Source organism: Chanodichthys erythropterus, chromosome 24 (assembly GCF_024489055.1).
Source record: "Chanodichthys erythropterus isolate Z2021 chromosome 24, ASM2448905v1, whole genome shotgun sequence".
Taxonomy (NCBI): Eukaryota; Metazoa; Chordata; class Actinopteri; order Cypriniformes; family Xenocyprididae; genus Chanodichthys; species Chanodichthys erythropterus.
In genome coordinates, this window is record NC_090244.1 from 15,712,480 (window position 1) to 15,738,482 (window position 26,003).

General features: G+C 35.5%; 1 protein-coding gene across 5 annotated transcripts in view; it reads right to left on the bottom strand.

Moving 5' to 3' along the window:
- The window catches only part of magi2b (membrane associated guanylate kinase, WW and PDZ domain containing 2b), a 134,628-nt gene that overhangs the window by 57,894 nt on the left and 50,731 nt on the right, over positions 1–26,003 (bottom strand). For all 5 annotated transcript variants that reach the window (XR_010893875.1, XR_010893874.1, XM_067378981.1 and 2 more), the window contains exons 3-6: positions 15,977–16,096; positions 13,180–13,395; positions 10,090–10,309; positions 7,463–7,542 (exon numbers count right to left, since the gene is read on the bottom strand). Coding sequence is in view for 3 of the 5 variants with exons in the window: in XM_067378981.1 (XP_067235082.1) it covers positions 7,463–7,542; positions 10,090–10,309; positions 13,180–13,395; positions 15,977–16,096 (636 nt within the window). In the remaining 2 variants the exon portion in view is untranslated. The remainder of the gene's footprint in view (positions 1–7,462; positions 7,543–10,089; positions 10,310–13,179; positions 13,396–15,976; positions 16,097–26,003) is intronic.

The window sequence follows — 26,003 nt, forward strand, 5'->3', positions numbered from 1 at the left end:
TTTATTCAAATAGAGATCGTGATTCTCCTACGATTCTGAACGGACAACTAAATAAAATAACATTTAAATTACTAGAGGTTCTGATAAAATATTAAAAGCTGCAGTCTATTTAAAAATGTTGAATTAATTAGAAGGGATATTTAAAAAAAATAATTTGAATGAATGATTCAATGACTCATTCATAAATATACTTGGTCCCATTACTGAATGAATCAGCGTTTTTGAACGAATCTCTTGAATGAAAGATTAAATGACAAATACATTCTTAACAGTCACTTGCCGCCACCTAGTGGCGTAACGATGTAATCATACAATTAGGGATGAATGATATATTGGCCACCATATATTGGCCACTTTTCAACAATATCTATATGGGCCGATTTCAAAACACTGCTTCATGAAGCTTCTGAGCTTTATGAATCTTTTGTTTCGAATCAGTGATTCAGATCACCTATCAAACGGCTAAACTGATGAAATCATGTGACTTTGGCGCTCCGATTCACTGATTTGATTCGTAAAGCTCCCAAGCAGTGTTTTGAAATCGTCCCATCCCTAGATATTGTTGAAAAGTCGTTATTTTGGGGGGGTTTTTGGAGCACAAAGAGTGTTCTTGTCACTTTATAATATTAAGCAGTCCCTCCAGAAATACGTGGAATTTTTTTGTGATTGTTGCAGGCTAAAATGCTTGATTTTGCGGCATGTTTTCTTAAAAGAAAAAAATGCGATGGAATATGCGGGATATTTTTACAATTTTATGCGATGAAATTGCTGGAACTTGCAAATACTGCGGTTTGATGAAAAACAGAAAAAAATAAAAGGTGATTCCCCCAACACCCTGTTCTCACTAGGCTACTACTTTAATGTAAAGAGTAATTTCCTATTACTTCCTATGATAAGCAAGCATACTAAATCACAGAATATTTAAGTTCTCATTCTGTTTTATTTCAGACCTTAATTAACACGAGTATGAGTTTGTAGAAAGGCGCTATATAAAATAAACGTATTATTATTAATATCCAACAACAAAACTGAAAAAATAAAATATTTAAAAAAATGTGTGCTTCTTCCTGCCTGCTTCCGCTGCTGCTTTAACCATCCTTGGCGGTGGCAAAGTGAAAGTGGTTTTTCAGCGTCAACACGCAGTTGCACGGAGTGCAAAATATTTTGCCCCCACTATCATGTAACACACCGGGAATCTGCTTTGCGCAGACTTTTGAGCTTATTTTTATTGGCAAATGAAAATGATTCGTGTGCTTCATGGTTTCATGGTTTGCAGATGATGTTCAAGTCACGTAATTACGTCACTTCACAAGGTTCCAATGGCAATAGGGGGAAAATAATGGCGCTTTACTAGTGTGAAGTAAACGCAACATTTTTCAACTTTCTGCTAAGATATATGTGACTTTTTTGCAACGAAAATGCAGGGATTATGAAATCATGCTAGCCCGCATATATTTTGCTTGCTGAAATCGCCAATTTATGCGGCAAAAGTGCGGCGTATTTGAAAAAATGTGACCCCCGCATAAATATGCGGACTTTGGCTGATTATGCATGAAATCAGGCGATCACATAATTGCGTTTTTCTGGAGGGACTGATTAAGATAGAACCACTGTAGTCACATGAACTGTTTCAAATGTGTTTTTAGTACCTTTATGGATCTTGAGAGTTTGAACGGCATTGCTCTCAATAGAGGCCTCACTGAGCCTTTGGATTTCAACAAAAATATCTTAATTTGTGTTCGGAAGATGAACGAAGCTCTTACGGGTGTGGAACGGCATGAAGGTGAGAAATAAATGACATTATTTTCATTTTTGGGTGAACTAACCCTTTAAGGCGATAAATAATGGATCATTTCCTTCAGATGCGCACTGCTGACCAAACTGGTTTTGAATTGCTTGAAATATAATTTGAGTCACTTCAAAAAGGAAAATACAGTTAAGTGCAACATGTGCAACGCAAGTCTGTCATATAGGCTATATTATAATGAGAACATTATAATCGTGTGCTTGGGACATGGATTTAATGGTGAAACTTTTGTCTTTGTAATCAGGCTCTCAAAAATTATATAAAAAATTTAGATTTATCAGCCAATGTATCGGTTATTGGCTTTCAAATATAAAGAATTATTGGTTATCGGTATCAGCCAATTTTCATATCGTTGCATCCCCAGATATAATCCACATTTGAATCATTAAGTTGGTGTTAAAAGAAGATTTGCTCTATTTTGATCGCTATCGTAGACATCAGTGTTAATTTAAAATTAACTATAAACGTTCATCCCAGTACTTCTGTGATCATTTAAATAATTGTAAGACAGAAATAACAATACTGTGCGGTTGAAAAGACTGTGAAGCCGTTTCATACCTAAAAATGACAACTGCTCTCTCAGGCTCAGCAATAGTGCAAACACAGATTTGAATGAACCAGTGTGATTTTGTCAAAGGTTTAATAGACACAGACGAATTTAGGAATACGTTCGCATGGTGACTGAATCGAGATCACAATCTTTTAACGATTAATCATGCAGCTCTACTGCAAATTAAAAACTGAAAAACAATGTTGCAATTAGTTAAGAAAATGTAATAAAATGTCAAACATTTTTCTTTAAAAAAAAGGTTTTTTTGTGGTGGGACCGGTGAAAACATTGGCAAGTAAACAAACAAAATACAAATCATGCAATCTCTACATTGCTACTTTTATATTCATACTGTATAAAAAAATCATAATAAAGCCATGCTGTGTTCAGATATTCATTATTTGAGTGAATGGATGCTGAGCTGAACAGAACGCTGGGTTGGAGGAGGTGGGAGCAGGTGTGACGACCGATGAGGTTCTCGCACCTCCCTAGGAGGTTAGAGCAATCAATTCCCTCCTACACACACAGACCGACTGGCTACATCGCAGCCGTTAATGCTTGACCCTCTTCCTCGCAATCAGACGCGAGTCGCATATTTAGGGTTTACATTAAGAACAGACCTTTCCCAGAGGATACAGGACGAGACTCTTTTATGTGTCACATACACAGCTTTAACTGAGAGAGAAAGACGAGTAACACACCAGATGGCGACACTTTCTTAATAGAAAATAGTGAGAAGTGTGACATAACCTTGGCTGGATTTATTGGAGCTTTCTTTCAAAGATTATAGCTTGGTATGGAAGAAATCAAAGCCAAATGAATCAAAATGTATCCAAGCAGAGTTATATTCGCAATGTTAAATATTTAATCTAATTTATAACAGGTCATATTTATCACTTCACTTTATAACACCTATTTGTAACTTATATGGAGGTGCAAAACTGCAACTGGTTAGTGTTTTTAATAAATAATCATATAAAATATAATAATCTACAAAATGTTATCTACTCAACGTTCCTGCATGAGCAAACATTATTGCAGATTAAAAATGTAAAAAAAATTACATTAAATAAATTAAAAAATGTTGGAAATTATTCATAAATACAATGAATATGGACAACAGGATATGATGTCATGCTCTTAGACTTCTGTTTTTAATAAATAATAAATTATAAACAAATAATATTCAAAATGTTTAAATACATAATGCTCCCGCAATACTGCAAACCCCCATAAGTTAAAAATGTTTATAAATTTAACAAATAGTACTACCTTCTTTATTGCTTTAAATGTTTTTTTAAATATATTACCTACTTAACATTCCCACAATACCACAAACCACTAATCCAGTATTTCAAAATAAGTTCAAAATATAATTGTAATCAAATAATACAGATGATTAATGTACCACATTTAGAAGATTTTTTAAATAAATAATAAATTATAATATTCAAAAAGTTCAAATATATTATCTATTCAATATGTACAGAATATTGCAATTTAATAGATTATTAATGTACCACTTTTAGAGAAAATCCCACATATTGTTTCGAGAAAATCCTGTTGTTGTTTTTTTTTATGCAAGACCATTACGGGCCATTCATGGTTTTAAGGCAATTATCTAACCCAGACCACCTTAAATATCTTTTCTCAAGCCTCCTTAAATCAATGGTCCTCCATTGGCAGTTGCCATGGCAACTATGGGAGAAGTCTCTTTTTCAGGTTCTTTCATTCACTGAGTGGCTTATGTATATTTGAGTGCATTGAATGCACAAGTGTAAATATGAGCGTGTGCCGGATGCGTCTTTAAATGTGCTGTGAAATTTGTGCTATCAAAACCAACCAGCAGGGCTCATTAATTAGCAAGCACCAAGTACATTTTGGAGCGTTTGAACAATGGAAAAATGATTCCATTGTTTCTAAATTAAACAGCCACGCCTCTGAAATTACACAAAGATGTTTAAGTGTTGTGACTAACATTGATTTTGAAGGCAAAATCAGGTTGACACTAACAGAGCATCTTTTATCAAGCCTTTGATGGGAATTTATGATGAATCTGTGCCGCCCAATGAGGATCATTATCTAACAGACACCTGAATTAAATTCTGAATTATGTACATGTCTGAACTTTGAAGACAGATGTGGATCAAATTTGCAATACACAAAGTGATTTTTACGCAGCAGGTAGTATTGAACTCAATGGAAATCAATCATGATTCTGTATGAGCTTACATTGTTGTACAGACCTGCCCAAAAAATAGATCTATGTTGTACTACGGAGAGGGATATTAGTAGTCATGTCACAGAAAGGCATTAAAAGGCCTGTGGAAAGAGATATTGATTTCTCTGGCCCCATTAAATTGCATTTTAATTCAACAGAAGGTTTCAAAGATGATAGATTTGGGTACATAGAACCACCATGCATTATGAATGAATGAATGAATGAATGAAGCCATGAATGGGTGGATGAATGAATGAATGAATGAATGAAGCCATGGATTGGTGGATGGATGATTGAATGAATGAAATGAATGAATGAACGAACGAACGAACGAAGCCATGGATGGGTGGATGAATGAATGAAACCATGGATGGATGAATGGATGAATGTATGAAGCCATGGATGGGTGGGTGGATGAATGAATGAATGAATGAATGAATGAATGAATGAATGAATGAATGAATGAAGCCATGGATGGGTGGATGAATGAATGAATGAATGAATGAATGAATGAATGAATGAATGAAGCCATGGATGGGTGGATGAATGAATGAATTAAACCATGAATGAATGAATGAATGAATGAATGAATGAATGAATGAATGAATGAATGAATGAATGAAGCCATGGATGAATGAATGCTTGACCAAACTAAAAAATGAATGGAAAGGAGGATGAATGGCTTTATAGATGAATGAAAAATAGGATCCATCCCTTTCTTATCAAACAAATGAATGAACAAACAAATCAAAGGAGGATAGATACTTAAAGGATGAATGAATGTATGAACAAACAACTAATGTATGAATGGCTTTACAGATTAACAAATAAATTTATGATCGAACAAATGGTTGATTGAATGAATGAACGAACAAGCAAACGAATGAATGGATGACAGATATAAATGATGGGCGAATAAACAAACAAACAAACATGGAAGGATGGATGCAAACAAACAAATGAAAGAATCACTAAGCAAACGAATGAATGAATAGATGATAGATGGCTTAATGGATGAATGAAAGAAACAAACAAATGGAGAATGAATGGATGGATGGATGGATGAACAAACAAACAAATGAATCAACAAGCAATTCAATGAATAGATGATAGATGGCTAGCCATTAAGCCATGAATGAAAAAACAAACAAATGGAGAAAGGATGGATGGATGGATGGATGGATGGATGGATGGATGAACAAATGAATCAACAAGCAATTCATTTAATAGATGATAGATGGCTTAATGGATGAATGAATGAAGAAAAACAAATGGAGAAAGGAAGGATGGATGAATGAATGAACAAACAAATGAATCAACAAGCAATTCAATGAATATATGATAGATGGCTAGCCATTAAGCTATGAATGAAGAAACAAACAAACGGAGAAAGGATGGATGGATAGATGAATGAATGAACAATCAAATGAATCAACAAGCAATACAATTAAAAGATGATAGATTGCTTAATGGATGAATGATTAAAGAAAAAAAAATGGAGAAAGGATGGATGGATGGATGGATGGATGGATGAATGGATGATCAAACAAACAAACAAATGAATCAACAAGCAATACAATTAATAGATGATAGATGGCTTAATGGATGAACGAATGAAGAAAAACAAATGGAGAAAGGATGGATGGATGGATGAACAAACAAACAAACAAATGAATCAACAAGCAATACAATTAATAGATGATAGATGGCTTAATGGATGAATGAATGAAGAAAAACAAATGGAGAAAGGATGGATGGATGGATGGATGGATGGATGGATGGATGGATGGATGGATGGATGGATGGATGGATGGATGAACAAATAAACAAATGAATCAACAAGCAATTCAATGAATAGATGATAGATGGCTTAATGGATGAATGAATGAAGAAAAACAAATGGAGAAAGGATGGATGGATGGATGGATGGATGGATGGATGGATGGATGAACAAACAAATGAATCAACAAGCAATACAATTAATAGATGATAGATGGCTTAATGGATGAATGAATGAAGAAAAACAAATGGAGAAAGGATGGATGGATAGATGGATGGATGGATGGATGAACAAATAAACAAATGAATCAACAAGCAATTCAATGAATAGATGATAGATGGCTTAATGGATGAATGAATGAAGAAAAACAAATGGAGAAAGGATGGATGGATGGATGGATGGATGGATGGATGATGGATGGATGGATGGATGGATGGATGGATGGATGGATGGATGAACAAATAAACAAATGAATCAACAAGCAATAGATGAATGGATGGATGGGTGCATAAACATTAATCAGCAGGCAAATGAATAAATGAATAGACGATAAATGGCTTAATGGATGAATTTACTAACAAACGGATGGATGGATGGATGGATGGATGGACAAACGAACAAGTGATTGAACAAGCAATCGAATGAATGACTGAAGGAAGGAAGGAAGGAAGGATAGATGCTTAATGGACTAATGTTAAACTAATGAATGACTATAAAGATGGATGGTTGAATGCACAAAATAGATGGTTTAACAGGGAAAAAAGAAAAAAGAAAGATTTAAGAGATGAACTGATGCATCAATGCTAAATGAACTTTCTTTTATCCAATCCATTCAGTCATTCATAAACACAGTGTGTAATCATCATGAGCTAGTAGAGTTTGTCTTTCTGGATGTTTCATGAACCCAGAGCACAATCTGAGCATGTCCTGACATTGTGAACAAACGCACAAAATGGAAATCTCCCCCTCAGAATTCATGTTACACTCTCTCAAGCGTATGTCTCCGAGGGGGAAAATACATGTAGAGGTCACAACATCAAATTTCTCCAGGTGAAAAAAAGGAGAAACATACTCACACACACGGTAAAACACCAGTGCACTCACCATCTTCCTCACATTCCTCTGGGGGCTTGGCTTTCTTCGCTAGTCGAGGGTCGAGCCATGACGTCGTTTTGGTATTGTGACTGAAAGGAAAAGAATTTTGTAACAATTAATAATACATATGATAGAGTTTAGTTGCCATGATTCAAATCGGAATCATCTTTATGTTATGTCAGCCAAACGTTGGTACAAGCTTCACTTTGAAATGTAAAACATTTTAGACTAGATATCCCAGAACGCCTCAGCTCAGTCACAGTGGTTGGGGGTTTCCAGTTAAAACAATGACAATCAATAGTTTTAATAAGTCCCTCGTTTCTCATTAGGGACAGATGGAGGAAGAGGAACATCTTTCTCTCGCTCTGCTACTCTGCAGATTCAGTTTTTATGGTGATCCATTTATCATGATGATTCATGATAGAATTGAAGTTGCACCATGTACTAACGCTAAGTGATATATACTGAATGTTCATGCTATTTTAAAATACTGTCATGAAATTCATGATGATTCAAAATATAGAAAATAATAAAAGTATTTATTCAAAGTGTGTTAAGAGTGATAAAATAGATGTTCTAATAGTATTGAGGATTTAAATTTCTTAGACATTAGAGTTAAAAAGTTAAAAAGATTTCTGTAAATCAGTTCAAAATGTCCATTTCAAGGAATAGATTTTAAACAAAAATTTTATTCAATGATCAAAAAGTTCATGGAAGTCCACATGCAGCATTTTAGATCTATCAAAACGTGTTCTTTAAAAACTCAGTAAGATTTGTGAAGCTCCCCCTACAGGTTCCTTCAGTGAATCACACTGTCGTAAATACTCCAAGCGCAGCTCTGGACTACGACTACAACGCTCACCAGCGCAGTAGTTCTGCAAATACAGTACAAGAAATCTCGATGGAGGTGGGTAATTTTCGAAATTGCCTTATAAAGTCATAATATATACATTTTTTTTTAATTACCGTAAAGCAGTTTGTCACTCTCACGTGAACGTGAACATGAGGCGAGATTGTGTCGGGTCGGCGAAGCTCAACTTGCAAGTGCTGTTTTCTGGTATAGACGTGCCAGAGGGGGTTAGTGCTCGCCTCAAACACACCACTACAAGTCAATTAACCATCGTAAGGATGTAAAAGTTACTTAGTTCTGCTCCGATATTACAGTTTTGTAATATCGGATTTACCGATAATCGTCGCCATCTTGTGGGTGTTTTGAGAATTGCGTGCAGGATCGCCATTTCAGTGCATCTGAGGGGAGACGAGACAACGGCGTGCACATGTAAAGTATACTTACCTGCTTTGCTGTAATTAGTAAACTTTATTTAACATAACAGCCATTAATGCACAAATTAGATGTGTTATATAAATGCCTGAAATGTAACTAGTTTATGTAGCTTGTCTCTAAGAAATAGAGACAAGCTCAAGGAGCCATGTAAGATAATCCGTCAAGTCCTGTGCCAATAATCTTTGTATGAATTAAATAATACAGCCATGAATGAGCACATGTTGGAAATAAAAGCACTGAATTTAATTCTCTCTCTGTTTTCTATGCTCATCCTTAGTTTTGTGAAGTCGTCTGCATTTTGCTGTTCGCTCAGCGGGTTGATGCTCAGGAAATGCTCCAACAGCACGGCCACCGCATGTAAATCTCATTTGTTTAAAAGACTTCCGGAAAACACGCGGATCTCAACATAACACAGACTGTTACGTAACAGTCGGGATCATTAATATGTATGACCCCAATATTTGCATATGCCAGCTCATGTTCAAGGCATTAGACAAGGAAAGGCAGTATTCACGTCTGGATCTGTGCACAGACAAGGTATGGGAGATGGAGCGATAATAACTGACATGATTCATGATAACATGATATTTTTAGTGATATTTGTAAATTGTCTTTCTAAATGTTTCATTAGCATGTTGCTAATGTACTGTTAAATGTGGTTAAAGTTACCATCGTTTCTTACTGTATTCACGGAGACAAGAGCCATCGCTATTTTCATTATTAAACACTTGCAGTCTGTATAATTCATAAACACAACTTCATTCTTTATAAATCTCTCCAACAGTGTGTAATGTTAGCTTTAGCCACGGAGCACCATCAAACTCATTCAGAATCAAATGTAAACATCCAAATAAATACTATACTCACTGCCTAAATTTACTATAAAGAAAAGTCTATTTGGAAATTGTGTCTTTGTTTTACTGATGATTCAGTGAGAGAGTGGTCCAAACGAATGTGAATCGAGTTTTGCAAACTCGTTTCGCCAAATCACCAAAAAGAAAGAACTGACTGAAAAGAATGATTAATTCACAAATGATTGGCACTGCTGGTTCAGTCGACAAAATATGGGACACACATAATAACTACTGAAATATCCACAAGGAAAGTGTTTCTAAGGTCCGTCAGAGCGCTGATTTTAGCTACATTTCCAACCCTACTGTGTATGAATCCATCAAACCATTTCCAAAATGCAGTCAACTGAACTGCATTAAACTGAGTGAGCTCAATACGGCACACATAAATAATTCAGACTTCCGTAACAATCTGTAAAAGAGGACACTGCAACAGGTAGCGCTCCATATGTTCACACCTCTTTCATTATGAAGTGTGCTTTGAAGTGCACTTCACTCACTCTATGAAGTAAACTTCTCCTTTTTCAGTGTAGGCCATCTCCCAGTTGTCTGGCAAAGGGCCCAGTTCGTCATTCTCCTGGGAGTCTTGTGGGGACTTGGGGGAGTCTCCTTCCTCCTCAGGGGCATCTGTGGCGGTGAGGGTGGGGGTCTCAGGTGGGCATGGCTGGACGGGCACGTCTCCAGAAGCGTCCGTGCTCTTGTCCTCATGTTCGCTCGATTCTGTGAGGAAAACAAAAGGAATGAGTGTTAAGCGTGACCTTCTGACTGAGAGACTTACAGTAGATTATTAGAAAAGGCTGGTAGAAAGAGATACGGTTACATTAAATAAACAAGTAATGATTAAGACTGGCAAAGTCAAACCTTTGTGAAAAAGTGTGCTTAAATGTGCACTTGTTGTGTACTTCAAACCTTAAAAGCTAATTTTTAAAAAAGTACTTAAAATAAAAGGCTATTTGCAATTTCATGATTATGTATCTTAACACACTTAAGTACACTTTTAAAAAAAAATTATAATATCAAATTAAAAGTTAAACAGTACATTTCAAATATAATCTATAATAATAATCTTTTCTTGCTCTTTAAAGAAATTGGCTATACTTTGATGTGCTGACTAACATATTACGCATGTGATTGCAATTTTTACTGTAGTGTGTTCTTTGATGTTATATGTAATGTATTTTAAATGCACTAAATTGCAACTTTATCATTACAAATATGACAGTTCAAATAAATGTAAATGCATTAAAGTTTCAATTGAAATGACTTTAAAGTATATGTTAGATAACATAAAAGCTAGTCAGTACATTCGGCCGTACACTTTAACCATATTTCAAAGACAACAGAAGTAACTTAGAATTGCATATAAAAAATGCAATTAAGTCTTTACCTAAGTGAGTTAAAAAAAACACTTAAAAAAAAAAACTAATTGCATTTGATATAAATTTGCACTATAATACAACTTAATTTAATTGCAATTAAGTTTCCAAAACATTACATTCAGTTCACACTTAAGTATATATTTAAATGGTTAGTTCACCCAAAAATGAAAATAATGTCATTAATTACTCACCCTCATGTCGTTCCACACCTGTAACACCTTCATTAATCTTCGGAACACAAATTAAGATATTTTTGTCGAAATCCGATGGCTCCGTGAAGCCTGCATAGGGAGCTGTTCGGAGCACCAAAGTCACGTGTTTTCAGCAGTTTGGCGGTTTGACACGCAATCCGAATCATGGTTCGATACGCTGATTCACTGTGCTCCAATGCTTCCTGAAGCAGTGTTTTGAAATCAGCCATCACTATATAAGTCGTTATTTTGTTTTTTTGGCGCACCAAAAATATTCTCGTCGCTTTATAATATTAATATTGAACCACTGTACTCACATGAACTGATTTAAATATGTTTTTAGTACATTAATGGATCTTGAGAGGTGCAGTAACATTGTTCTCAATGGAGGCCTCACTGAGTCATCGGATTTCAACAAAAATATCTCAATTGGTGTTCGAAAGATGAACGAAGGTCTTACGGGTGTGGAACGACATGAGGGTGAGAAATAAATTACAGAATTTTCATTTTTGGGTGAACTAACCCTTTAAGCTTGTTTTCACCACATGATAAACAAAAAGGTATTTTTTTTCATCTTACTTTTTATCTGACTTTTTTCCTTGCTATTCTGACTTCTTTTCTTTTTATAAAGTCCAATTCTGAGGGAAAAAAATACTTTTTCTCAGAATTGCAAGTTTATATCTTGCATTTCCGCGTGTTATAAAGTCAGAATTGCGAGATATAAACTCACAATAACGAGAAAAAAAAAGTCAGAATTGTGAGGTAAAAATTCGCAATTATCTTTTAAATTGCTTTACAAGCTTTCATCGTACATTATATTCTTCTGAAGTATATGATTTCCTTAAATGGTTAGTTCACCCAAAAATGAAAATAATGTCATTTATTACTCACCCTCATGCCGTTCCACACCCGTAAGACCTTCATTCATCTTCAGAACACAAATTAAGATATATCTGATAAAATCCGATGGCTCAGTGAGGCCTCCATTGACAGCAAGATAATTAACACTTTCAGATGCCCAGAAAGCTACTAAAGACGAGAATACTTTTTGTGCGCCAAAAAAACTAAATAACGACTTTATTCAACAATATCTAGTGATGGACGATTTCAAAACACTGCTTCATGAAGCTTTGAAGCTTTACGAATCTTTTGTTTCAAATCAGAGGTTCGGAGCGCATTAAACTGCCAAAGTCACATGAACCATTGAAATTTCAAAACATTTATGATGTAACAAAGCCTCCTTTACTCAAGTCATGTGACTTTTGATACACGCTCTGAACCACTGATTCGAAACAAAAGATTTGTAAAGCTTCAAAGTTTCATGAAGCAGTGTTTTGAAATCACCCATCACTAGATATTATTGAATAAAGTCGTTATTTTGTTTTTTTGGGCGCACAAAAAGTATTCTCGTCACTTTATAACATTACGGTTGAACCACTGTAGTCACATGACCTGTTTTAAATATGTCTTTAGTAGCTTTCTGGGCATCTGAAAGTGTTAATTATCTTGCTGGCAATGCAGGCCTCACTGAGCCAACGGATTTCATCAAAAATATCTTAATTTGTGTTCTGAAGATGAAGGTGTTATGGGTGTGGAACGACATGAGGGAGAGTAATTAATGACAGAATTTTCATTTTTGGGTGAACTAACCCTTTAATAGTAGTCTTTTTGAAAGTATGCTAAAGTGTACTTCTTTTTTACAATGGAACATTGACAAGGAAGAGTTTTTGAAAGAAGTTGCTAGTCAAATTTCATCTTGAAAGCATCAAAGAAGTTAGGACACATGTTTCAGTGAATTTCAATAATTTAAATCAAAACACTGATTCAAAGATCTGCATCAGAAATGTTCATGGACATGTATGCTTAATGCATTTTCCTAATGAAAATAACAACAAAAAAAGGCCACCAGCCCTATTTTTAAGAGCCTCAATTGTTCAGTATGATTCAAAAACCTCATCTTGGAGTTATGAGCAACAGAAGAGTTGAAATAAAGCGCCAGGTAACAGTGGCAGGTAGTAACCTGGTGTGATTGCGATGCCGTTGCCATTGACGACAGGGCTCTCTTCCTCCTCTTCTTCTGGTGGCTCAATGCTGTCTTTCTCCATGTTGCTGACGGACTTGTTTCTCTTCCTTTTTCCCTCTGCACTGGGTCGGGCACCGGGCAAGAGTTGGTCCGTCACATTAAACAGCATCGGCGTGGGTTCGGCAGGAGGCTTTGGCGTGCCATAGAAGTTATCTAGAAACAAACAAAAAAATTGGGGGGACTTAAAAATCTCCTTGGCATGCGAAAAGGTGAAGTCTGGCTTTTCAAGTAACTTTTCAATCATGTTTTTTGTTCATGAACTTTGCTGGAGTTTTTTTGTTCTGTGTGATGTTTGCCGTTACAGCACCCTCGTTCACTGGTGACTCAATCGTTTCATTCAAGATTGAAAAGAAATCATGTGTATCCAGGGAAATCTGTTTAATGATTAAAAACTGAGCTCCTGTGTAGGTACGGCACAGGATTTATGAATTCATTTGCACGTCTGTAGGGACAGGAACAGAAGAGGTGAAGTTCATAGATTCATTTAAATTACAGCCTCTGACCCAGAATCATAGACTGGGATTGGGTTACCTTAAAGTGACATGGAATCACCTCAATATACCAACAGTTATGCTGACTTCCATTTAAATATCTTATATTCTATATCCTATTAAATTACGTTTTTATTGTGTTGACATGAACCATGTTTTGAGAATAGCTATTGCTAGTCAGAGGAAGATAGTACATTCTCATTCTAGAGAGCATTTGATTGGACAAATATTTGCATATGCAAAATTTTGGTTCATTTATACTGTATAAAAAATTTGGGGGTCAGTTGCAATGTGTTTGAAAGGATTCTCTTATGCTCACCAAGCTGCATTTATTAGATCAAAAGTACATTAAAATCAGTATTATTGTGAAACATTATTACAATTTTAAGTAACGTTTTTCTATTTGAATATAATACATTATATATATTAAAATGCTGGCCTTTACCGATAAACAGCTGATTTTAAATAAATGAATTAAAAACAGAAATTAAATTAAAATAAAACTCTAAAAAATGCTACAAGTGAATTTAGGCATTATAATGTACAGCATGAAAAATTTATAATCAATGTTTTAAAGTTTAAATTTAAGTGAGTTTTAGATGAGTTTAGATAATCTAAATGTAAAAAGGGAAAAATCCCCCAATATCTGCCGATAATCAAAATGATCCCTATGAAATGTAATTTGTCGAAGCTATAAAATAAAATGTCAAAAATCTCAAATTTGTATTTCTCTGTCATTTTAGAGTAAACAAAGTTATTCGCAAAGTGCCTGACTGAAGCTGTTATATGCATTACAAGTAATGCGAGTTATGTAATCAGATTACTTTTTTCAAGTAACTACTAAAGTAACACTTTACTTTTAAATTTACAAGAATATATACAAGTTACTTTTTCAAATAAGTAATGCAAGTTACTTTGTTTTCCCATTTATTGATTGACAGCTCGCCTGTCCACATGTTAAGAAAAACTAAGTGCAGAGGCGTGTGCGAACATGTAGTTCTAAACTAAATAAATGTGAGCAGGTATTTACTTATCTCACTTGCACAAAAACAGATTCAATATTCCTTAAAATCAATAAAAACAGTGAAATGCAAACTCAGAATATTGCACAAACCCTTAATAATTAAATAACACAAATAAACTATGTACTTAATTGTACTGCTGACGTTCGATGATCCAATTCAACCATACTAATAAGCAAAAATGACTCTAGATAAATATCACATTTGTGTTTCATTCTTTTGTTTTTATTGCTTAAGTAAGAGTGTTGAACTTTCTTCTCCTGCATACTTTTCTTCTGCAATCCTGAATGGCAGCACAGCTGAAAGGTTTGTTTGAGCTGCGCCCTCTACTGTACAGGCGTGAATTTGCATTTCCTTCAGTCTGAGGCTTATTCATTTCACTTCTGTCGTGAAAGGACCTTTACATTTGCCAAAATATTTCTCTTTTTTTTGTTATTTATAAAGCAAGCCCAGCCCAGGTGAGTAAAAGTAATGGCACACTACTTTACATAAAAAGTAACGCAGTTAGTTAAGGAATAACGCAACATTGTAATTAGGGCTGCACGATTAATCGCATGTGTTTGTCATGCGTGTCTCATCATTAAAGCCGGTTTTGTGATTAGCGGTAAATGTCCATCACCTGCTTTCAAATGGAACGGCACTTAATATACAGAGCCGTAGTTCGCGGACAAGCTACGCAATATCGCGTTCATAATCGAAGGCGATTCATCTGCGATTATGAACGCGATATTGCGTAGCTTGTCTGCGAACTACGGCTCTGTATATTAAGTGCCGCTCCATTTGAAAGCAGGTGATGGGCATTTACCGCTAATCACAGAACCGGCTTTACTGATGAGACACGCATGACAATCTCATGGGATTAATCGTGCAGCCCTAATTGTAATGCATTACTTTTAAAAGTAACTTTCTCCAACACTGGTTATGAACGATACTGTGCCTCAGAATCATGGGAAGGATATCCTCTCCTCATGAAGAGAAATGAAACCTGCATCTGAAAGTAGTCCACACACCTCAGTCGGTCCTCAAGAGACCAAACTGCACTAGTTCTGAATACCTTTGCTCAATGTCAAAGACATACACGCTCTCTTTCGCGGTACCATCGAGCAAATTTAGGAAATTCATATTCCAGGCCACTATGGCGTAACAGGTGTGGCATAAGCTTTATTTTATGTGGTAATGATTAATGGAGATGTAGGAGGTTTAACGTGGAATTTCACTTACCTTCGTACGTTCCACTTTCTAACAAGGCCCCACTTTTCTCTAATTCCATAAACCGCTCAACGCTCACAAAGTTGTAGTCCACACCTGGGACCTCCCCCTCTTTGGGCTGTCTGGTCGTGCCTGCAGACAAAACAACACATCAACACAATCACAATGCTGGTAAAAGACCATCATATTCATTTAGCATGGCATTTAGCAAAGTAAATTTGAAATGCATATTTTTACTAAAGCATTTTAATATACAAAAACTGCTAAAGAAATCTCAGTGAACAATTCAAAGTGATGATGAATCATATTTGAATGGATTTACTGAAATGGACAGCTGGAGCTTATTCACAGAAATGAATCAGACTTGTCATTATCTTATGAAGTTTAAAGAAAGTTAATTTGCAAATTAAATATTCGTGAAAATAATTACAAAATTCACAATATTGCTTATTTTTTATTGCAGGAAAACTGAATTGTTAGTGTACTGTATGTTTTATTTTCAGGAAGTCGGTAAGATTTTTTTTTGACAGAAATGAATTTTTATTTACATCAAGGGAGCATTAAATTGATCAAAAGTACGGAAGAGGATTAGGGCCAAGCAATAATAAAAAAATAAAACCATCTCGAGATTAAAGTTGTTAAATTTCGAGAAAAAAATTGTTAAATTTAGAGAAAAAAGTCGAGATAAAATGTTGAGAATAAACTCATTAAATTACTAGAAAAAAACTCGTTAAATTTCGAGAAAAAAGTCGAGATAAAATGTTGAGGATAAAGTTGTTAAATTACGAGAGAAAACAAATGTATTTGTTCTCATAATTTAACTACTTTTTTCTCGTAATTTAAATGACTTTATTCTCATAATTTAATGAGTTTATTCTCAACATTTTATCTCAACTTTTTTCTCAATTTAACGACACTTTTCTCATAATTTAACGAATTTGTTCTCATAATTTAACGACTTTTTTCTCGTAATTGAATGAGTTTATTCTCAACATTTTATCTCGACTTTTTTCTTGAAATTTAACGCGTTTTTTCTCGTAATTTAATGGGTTTATTCTCAACATTTTATTTCAACTTTTTTTCGAAATTTAACGAGTTTTTTCTCGAATTGTAACAACTTTAATCTCGAGATGGCTTTATTTTTTTATTATTGTTTGGCCCTAATCCTCTTCCGTACAAAAGTGACAATAAAGACAAATACAAATAAATGCTGTACTTTCAAACTTCCAAAATACAAAAAAATCATAACTTTTCAAAATTTTCAACATTGATACGAAATGTTTCTTGATCAGCAAATCAGCATATTAGAATGATATCTGAAGTATCATGTGACACTCAAGGAATAAATTACACTTTAAAATGTATTATTTGAAAAAAAAAAAATGGATATATTTTTGATCAAATAAATGCAGCTTGGTGAGCATAAGAGTTCTTACTGACCCCAAATATATAGATATATAGATCCTCTGAAAAATGTTAATACCATGGTACTTTCTGGTACTTTTTTGAAAGAAGCAGCATTTCAAACCTAATAATGACAAAGAGTCAGGTCAAACAAATCACCAAGTAATAACAGTGTCGTTTCCAAGTTCCATATTGACTGTTTATGTAAATTTTGCGCATAATTAATGCATGAACTGAGGCTGAGTCTTCTGAGGGTAATCAAACATTCTTAAGAAATCAGACACTGGGGATTTGCAAGACACATACTTAGCAACGATATCATAATCCAGTCCCTTGAGCTCTCAACCAAATCATCTTTGATTTCACAAAACTCTCACTCTAAAGGGGAAAATAAATAAATCAATCTTTTGGCTTGTGAACTTCACCATGAGAGAAACAATCCCTGCTGTTTGCTTTACATGTTGGCTTTAATGACCTTCCCATCATGCCAAAGAAATGACCAATGATCAGGTGTTCAATGCCAATGCGAAAATACTTAAAACACATGAGCCATTAAAGGGATAGTTCACCCAAAAATGAAAATTTTATGTTTATCTGCTTACCCCCAGGGCATCCAAGATGTAGGTGACTTTATTTCTTCAGTAGAACACAAATGTTGAATTTTAACTTCAACCGTTGCGGTCTGTCAGTCAAATAATGCATGTCAAAGGGAACTTCGTCTATAAGAGTAAAAAAAACATGCACAGACAAATCCAAATTAAACCCATCAGCTTGTGATGACACATTGATGTCCTAAGACATGAAACGATCGGTTTGTGTGATAAACTGAACAGTATTTATATAATTTTTTAACTCTAATAAACCACTATGTCCAACTGTGTTCAGCATTCGCTTAGTGAGGTCTGATCGCGCTCTGACAATGGCAGTAATGTCTAACACTCCTTGAAGTATATGCGCGAGACATCACTGCCGTTGTCAGAGCGCAATCAGACCTCACTAAACGAGTGCTGAACGCAGTTGGACATAGTGGTGTATTAGAGGTAAAAAATTATATAAATACTGTTCAGTTTATCGTAAAAACCAATCCTTTCGTGTCTTAGGATATCAATGTGTCGTCACGAGCCGCAGGGTTTAATTTGGATTTGTTTATTTACTCTTATAGTAGAAGTTCCCATCCACTCGCATTATTTGACTGACAGACGGCAGCGGTTGCAGTTAAAAATCATAATTTGCGTTCGACTGAAGAAAAAAAGTCACCTACATCTTGGATGCCCTGGGGGTAAGCAGATAAACATCAAATTTTTATTTTTGGGTGAACTATCCCTTTAAAATACGAATTCAGAAAAGCCATTTCATGTTTCTGTGAAAAATTACAGTGCATTCGACATTAGGGTAGCCTTTTTTAATTGAGCATTCTTATTAATTCTAGCAATTCAAAAAAAAAATTAAGATTAATCAAGTGGGTGATTAACAAGATTTGATTTTACTTCAAAATGTGAGTAACGGATGGGTCGTCAGATGAGGCTAATAATCATAATCAATAATAACAGTCAGCTTGTGAGAAGACATTAAATAAAAATGAAATGCTACTGAAAGAATCAACCTTATGTCAACCTATATTTAACATTTCCATGACTTCCCAGGCCTGAAAGAAAAACACAATTGTAAAACTTTATTCTATTGTTATTTCAGAAAACAGTTAGAAAATGATTTATTTTTCCATTAATTTTTCCACTCAGAAATTTGTTGCCTGTATTCATTGCTCGTTATCTCTCATCTTACCTGACAAATCCATCTGTGCGTTACTTTGTCTTTAATGAGCAGAAATGAAATGACCCATATTTAAAGTCACATTTTATCAACACAGTGCCATAAAATCCATCATAACCACAAATAAATACTTTGTGATGCCTGTCACAACAGTTAATTGCCAAATTAGCAGATAAACAGATGACAGTTATCATTAAATTACCAAGCGGTTATTTGAATGAAAATGAGGATGTGAGGGATAGAAGTAGAGGGTGTTCAATGGATCCTGTTGCTTAACAACATATACTGACTGTTCAGATGACAAAACGTCTTTCAGAAAAAAAGGAAAAAAAGTTTCAATTGAAAAAAAGTTTTTAAAAAGTTCAAAAAGTGATCAAGGAATTTTATACAGTGCGTGCCATTGTAAAGACTGTAAAGCTGTGTCCCAATTAAGAGGTTGAATTCATCAAATGACGCAGATTTCAAAGGCCACGCATTCAAAGTCGAACACAAAGACTAGGTAAGCAAGCAAGGACAACAGCGAAAAATGGCAGATGGAGCAATAATAACTGACATGATCCATGATATCATGATATTTTTTGTGATATTTGTAAATTGTCTTTATAAATGTTTTGTTAGCATGTTGCTAATGTACTGTATTACTGTATTCACAGAGACAAGAGCCGTCGCTATTTTCCTTTTTAAACACTTGTAGTCTGTATAATTCATAAACACAACTTCATTCTTCATAAATCTCTCCAACATTGTAGCATTAGCCGTTAGCCACAGAGCACAGCCTCAAACTCATTCAGAATCAAATGTAAACAATATAACAGTATACAATACTCACATAATCCGACGCATGCATGACGAACACTTTGTAAAGATCCATTTTGAGGGTTATATTAGCTGTGTGAACTTTGTTTAGGCCCTGTTTAAGGCAAGCGCGAGATCTGTGGGCGGAGAGCATGAGATTTAAAGGGGCCGCACAGCATAAATCGGCTCATATTTAATGATGCCCCAAAATAGGCAGTTAAAAAATTAATAAAAAAAAAATCTATGGGGTATTTTGAGCTGAAACTTCACAGGCACATCCAGGGGACACCTTAGACTTATATTATATCTTGTAAAAAAAACGTTTGATGGCACCTTTAAAAAATGTGATGATACCAGCATTCCCCCCTAGCATTATGAGCACTGTTGAGCAGATTCTTAAACACCTATGATTGGCTATTGTGTTCACATGCTCAACAGATACGTCTGTGATTGGCTACAATGATCAACACTTCAAAAACATGTTCTTCACTGAGCGCTTATACATAAGGGAATGTTTGAAAGCAGACGTCTATCATCAGATCCGTCTAACAGCAGATATATTAGGGATCCACTGGTAGACACCTGCTTTCAAACACACCAATCAGCACTCGTTCTATCCTTCGTGGCACTGGAAACGAAGGAGCCTTTGAATTGGGACAGCCTTCGTTGCGCCACTGTGATGCAATTGGCCTTCAAATGCAGCTCCTGAAAGATGCGGCCTCTGATTAGGGACCCTATGTTTATCCCTCATAGCCTGGTTTGCATCCGTGTTAAATTCAATATGGCATCTAATCTGACTAAGGTTTAAAGAACAGCAAAGTTACTCAATCATCTCACCAAGGTATGGATTCAAAGTCCAGCTAAAACTCATCCAATATAAGAAAACTGATAGCCAGACACTAGCAACTAAACTAACAGGACTGCAGAGACTACGTCTGCTGAGATAAAGCATTATCATTCGCATTTAATAACATTGGTCCAATCAGACATTATTCTGGCTTTTATTGCCATACAATTGTTAAACTGACTTCACCACAATGAATCAAACTGTCAGGAACAAATTTTATACATGCCCAGACATCCTTTTAATTTTTTTCAATAATATATAGACACATACAAAAAAATAAGGCACTTTTTAACAACAAAAAAGCTAAAAACGCTTATTTCGTGCACTGCAAGAGTGCTAAATGAGGTTTCTGGACACATTTTCACCTGATTGACCAGTTAAAGCCACTAAACATCTGCTAATTCTTTGTTATTTCTTATTGATTATTCACTGTCACGTGGGCACAGGTGATCACTAGTGATGGGAAGTTCTTTCAGACAGTTCGATTCAATAAACCGGTTGAAAAAAACGGTTCACCGGTTCCTTTACGCTCCGACGTAATGACGTCATCCGCGATGACATCGTCTATCGCGGGCCGGGATGAAAAAACTTAACACATTCAAATATATAAAGTCAGTAATCATAACATCAGTCAACTAAAACATTATAATCTGAAGCGTTTCTTACAATTTAGTTTTGCATCTAAAGCATCCAAACACATGACATATACAGGCAGTGATGTGCAAACAAAGTTTTACAGTTATAAAGTGAATAAATTAGTCTTCATCAGAGCAGAAACCATGATCCTCTCACATTACGATTTATTTGTAATTAAATAAACGTACGTTTCGCCAGATTGGCCCCTCATTCGAATCCTCTCATAGCATCAGTTGTCCTAGTTAACCGGTGCTGTGATGGTAGCTTCGGTAGCTTCAGATCACACGCTGAATTACGCATGCGCAGTATCATCGGTTCTCAAATCGGACACGTCTGAAAGAAGCGGTTCTTCGGTTGTGTACTGATGATCCGAAAACCGTTGCAACCGGTTCTACTCGAGAACGAGATTGAGATTCGAGAACCGCGAGAGAGCGATTCAAAAGGAGTCGCTTGTTTGCTCTCGCTGTAGTTTGATTACGTAATTTTTTCATCTTTATATCACCTTGTTTAGAAATTAAATAAGCTGTTCATGGATTATTTATAAAACAAATAAATCTTTAAAAAAAAAAATAACCTGAAAGCACAACTGCACAACTTTCACTATATTGCTTTTTAAATAACATTACTATAGAAAAATAAATTTGTAGAACTATTTCTGCACATTAGTTTGATCTGTGTACAAAATATTATGTTCATGTTGGCATGTAGTTTATTATGTGCAGTATTATATGCTATTAATCTGCTATGGTGTATTTGGAAAAGCACAATAAACGTTTTGTATTTTGAATTAAGAGATGCGGGAGATGCGAACTGTTTGGAACGATTCAGACCAATTTGGTTCGACCGGTTCACTGAAAAGAACCGGTTAAAAAGAATGATACGTTCGCGAACCGGACATCACTAGTGATCACTTCTGTTTTCTTCATTATTTCCCCATGGAGGATTGTTTGATAGGGTTTGAAGGAGCAAGTAGTGGGAGCTAACTTTCTGTTGACTGTATTGCATCGGTTTGAATGCCGTATCTTGTCTTCATATGCCTTATCAAAATAAAATTGAAAGCAAGCTAAGATCATCAGTCTCTATGTCTATGTATCAGTCTCATCAGTCTCTATACTCTATGTGGCTATTGGATGCCAATAATATGCTGGTTTAAACTAATTTTTTTATATATATGAGCCAGACCTGAACTCCAATTGGCTGCACAATCTGCACTGAAGCAGATTTTTAAAATCAGTCCCGAAAGATTTTTACTTCTGTGTATTTGCTTATATAATATTGAAAGCTTTCAAGCCAGTGCTGATAAAAGCATTTGCCTATATCTGTCTGATTTTTTGGGCACACTTAAATAACACTTTTCCACCATGAAGTAAGGCACTTCATTTCAGATTCAGAAGACAGATATGCATTACCTCGCATCTGGAAATCAAAGGCAACTGGGGTGTATTTCTCGGCTAGTGTGAACTCTTTGAACAAGAAAAGTCCATTTTGATTTTGGGGCTAAAATGAGAGGCCATATGTGCTGCTTGGAGAGGCCACGGTACTGCTGAATTATGAAAGTAAGACAAAATTAATATTTTTACAAGGTGAGAGAGAGATTGGGAAATGAGAGACAAGTGCATCACACACAGCTTATGTAAAATGCAGACAGGAATGGCACATTGTGGTCTAGAACATTTAAATATTCAAGGATATTCACCTGAACATCATTTCACCAGCAATGGGCCTAAATATAGTTCCTGTAGGCTCCCCTGAGGTGACGGCCTAATGCTGAGAAGATATTTTGTGCATAATCTGGATGGATGGATGAATGGGCTTGGTTTCTCTTGCTTTTAGCATTAAATGCTAACAGGTAACATGTTTGTTTAATTCATGGATCAAAACTTTTGACAAGAAATTAAAGGATTAGTTCACCCAAAAATGAAAATAATGTAATTTATTACTCGCGCTCATGTCATTCTACACCCGTAAGACCTTCGTTCATCTCCGGAACACAAATTAAGACATTTTAGATAAAATCTGATGGTTCAGTGAGGCCTCCATTGCCAGCAAGATAATTAACACTTTCAATGTCCAGAAAGGAACTAAAGACATATTTAAAACAGTTCATGTGACTACAGTGGTTCAACCTTAATGTTATGAAGCGACGAGAACACTTTGTGCACCAAAAAAGCTAAATAACGACTTTATTCAACAATATCTAGTGATGTGCGATTTCAAAACACTGCTTCATGAAACTTTGAAGCTTCACGAATCTTTTGTTTCAAATCAGTGGTTCAGAGCGTGAATCAAACTGCCAAAGTCACATGAACCATTGAATTTTTCTAAACACTTTTGATGTAACGAAGTCTTGTTTACTGAAATCACGTGACTTTGGTAGTTTGATTCACGCTCCGAACCACTGATTCGAAACAAAAGATTTGTAAAGCTTCGAAGCTTCATGAAGTAGCGTTTTGAAATCGTCCATCACTAGATATTGTTGAATAACGTCATTATTTTGTTTTTTTCTCGTCGCTTCATAACATTAAGGTTGAACCACTGTAGTCACATGAACTGTTTTAAATATGTCTTTAGTAGCTTTCTGGGCATCTGAAAGTGTTAATTATCTTGCTGTCAATAGAGGCCTCAATGAGCCAACAGATTTTATCAAAAATATCTTAATTTGTGTTCTGAAGATAAACGAGTCTTTCATGAGGGTGAGTAATTAATTACCCTTTAAGTTTAAAATTTGTCTAAATTCATTACCAAAACTAAATTCACCAGTTTCATATACACCTGTGACATTAAAATTGTTTGAATCATCGCAAAAACGTAAAGAGGTGTGTTCTCAGGGTTCTGACAATGTGCTTTTATATGTCCAGGGAATATAATCGCTGACCGAGTCAATACAAATGTGTGCGCTCAATGCAAATACCTGCGTCTATATGCTGACAGAGGCCTGAACATGACACTGAAGGAAATGAAATGGAAGCAGTGCTGATTTTCATGTGCGTCATGAATATTCATAGCTTATTAATCAGATAGAATTAATGTACAGTTCTCGCCTTAAATATTTTGAAGACAGGATTTCTTTCTTTTGGAGCACAAACTTTGTGATATAAAAATCGTGCATCAATGAGTCTAGGCCGCCCATGACCCTGTCGCTGGTTCCTTGGACCACTTTTGATAGATACTGACCACTGCAGACCGGGAACACCCCACAAGAGCTGCATTTCTGGAGATGCTCTGACCCAGTCGTTTAGCCATCACAATTTGGCCCCTGTCAAACTCGCTCAAATCCTTACTCTTGCCCATTTTACCTGCTTCTAACACATCAACTTTGAGGAAAAAATGTTCACTTTTAGTGATACATCACTGCCTAATATATCCCACCCACTAACAGGTGCCGTGATGAAGAGATAATCAGTGTTATTCACTTCACCTGTCAGTGCTCATAATGTTATACCTGATTGGTATACATAAAAATGTTACATAAATAAATATATTTAAATCTAGTTGATTAGTATTAAAGAAAACAGTAAATAGAGTGCCCCAGGGATGGCGCATTTTTGTAGGCCAACCCGGAAGTTAGCGGCGCACGGGTTCCCTCGACTGAAAGCCTATTCATTTTTCCCATAGACTTTTGGAAAATCGCAGAAAATAAGCTCTGTGTTTAACAAAGGGTTATGACACTTACACATTTTGTCTATCAAGATAATCTTTACAAGTTAACACAACATTTATAGATTTTGAAGCCTAAATAAAGTCGTCAGATATAAAAGGCTAACAGTAGGCTATAAACGGACTACAGCACACCATGGTCGCGGATCACCGTCGTCACCAGCAAGCTTCCTCAAACTTTATTTAGAAAACAACTCTATTTAAAAACATGCTGACTGATTATAATCTGCGCTGTGTATGAATACTTATCCACTTTTTCATGAGAAATGCTGTCCAAATGTCCCGTTTTTAATGATGACGTCTAAAGTCCCCGCCAAAGGAAGTAGTCCCTTTTATCAATTTGTTAGCAACCGCCGATTTTAAGACACAGTAAAAGTTTAAAAAAAAAAATCACAAGTGGGTTATAACTGGTGTGTTTTATGTCATAGATCAAAACGTGAAAGTATTTAGAGGCTTTGTTAACCACAGACCTTATTTCAGGCGATTTAGCAAAAACCCATTCAAAAAACCCATAGACTTTACGGCGTTGGAACCGGAAGTCCTTAAATGCTAACTCACTTCCGGGTTTTGCTTACAAAAACGCGTCATCCCTGGGGCACTCTATAGTGTTAGTGTTTGAAAACAGTAAATATTTTTCATTTATTTTCTCTCCATTTCGGTTTGGTGCTGCTGATCTGCCCTGGCTAATACATCTGTTGAGATGACTACCTGAAGAGCCCTGATTAAATACATCCATGGGGTAAATCTGATTATAACAGGGCATAGAAACCGGCTTAGTATCTCTCTCTCTCTCACACATACACACACTCACTCTCATGCGATTACGGCTGATATGATTGTGAGAAATGATGAGAGAAAATTGTGTCCAGCTTTACCTGTTTTCATTTCTCTGCTTGATTACCTCCTTATATCAGCTTCACCTTCCCATGA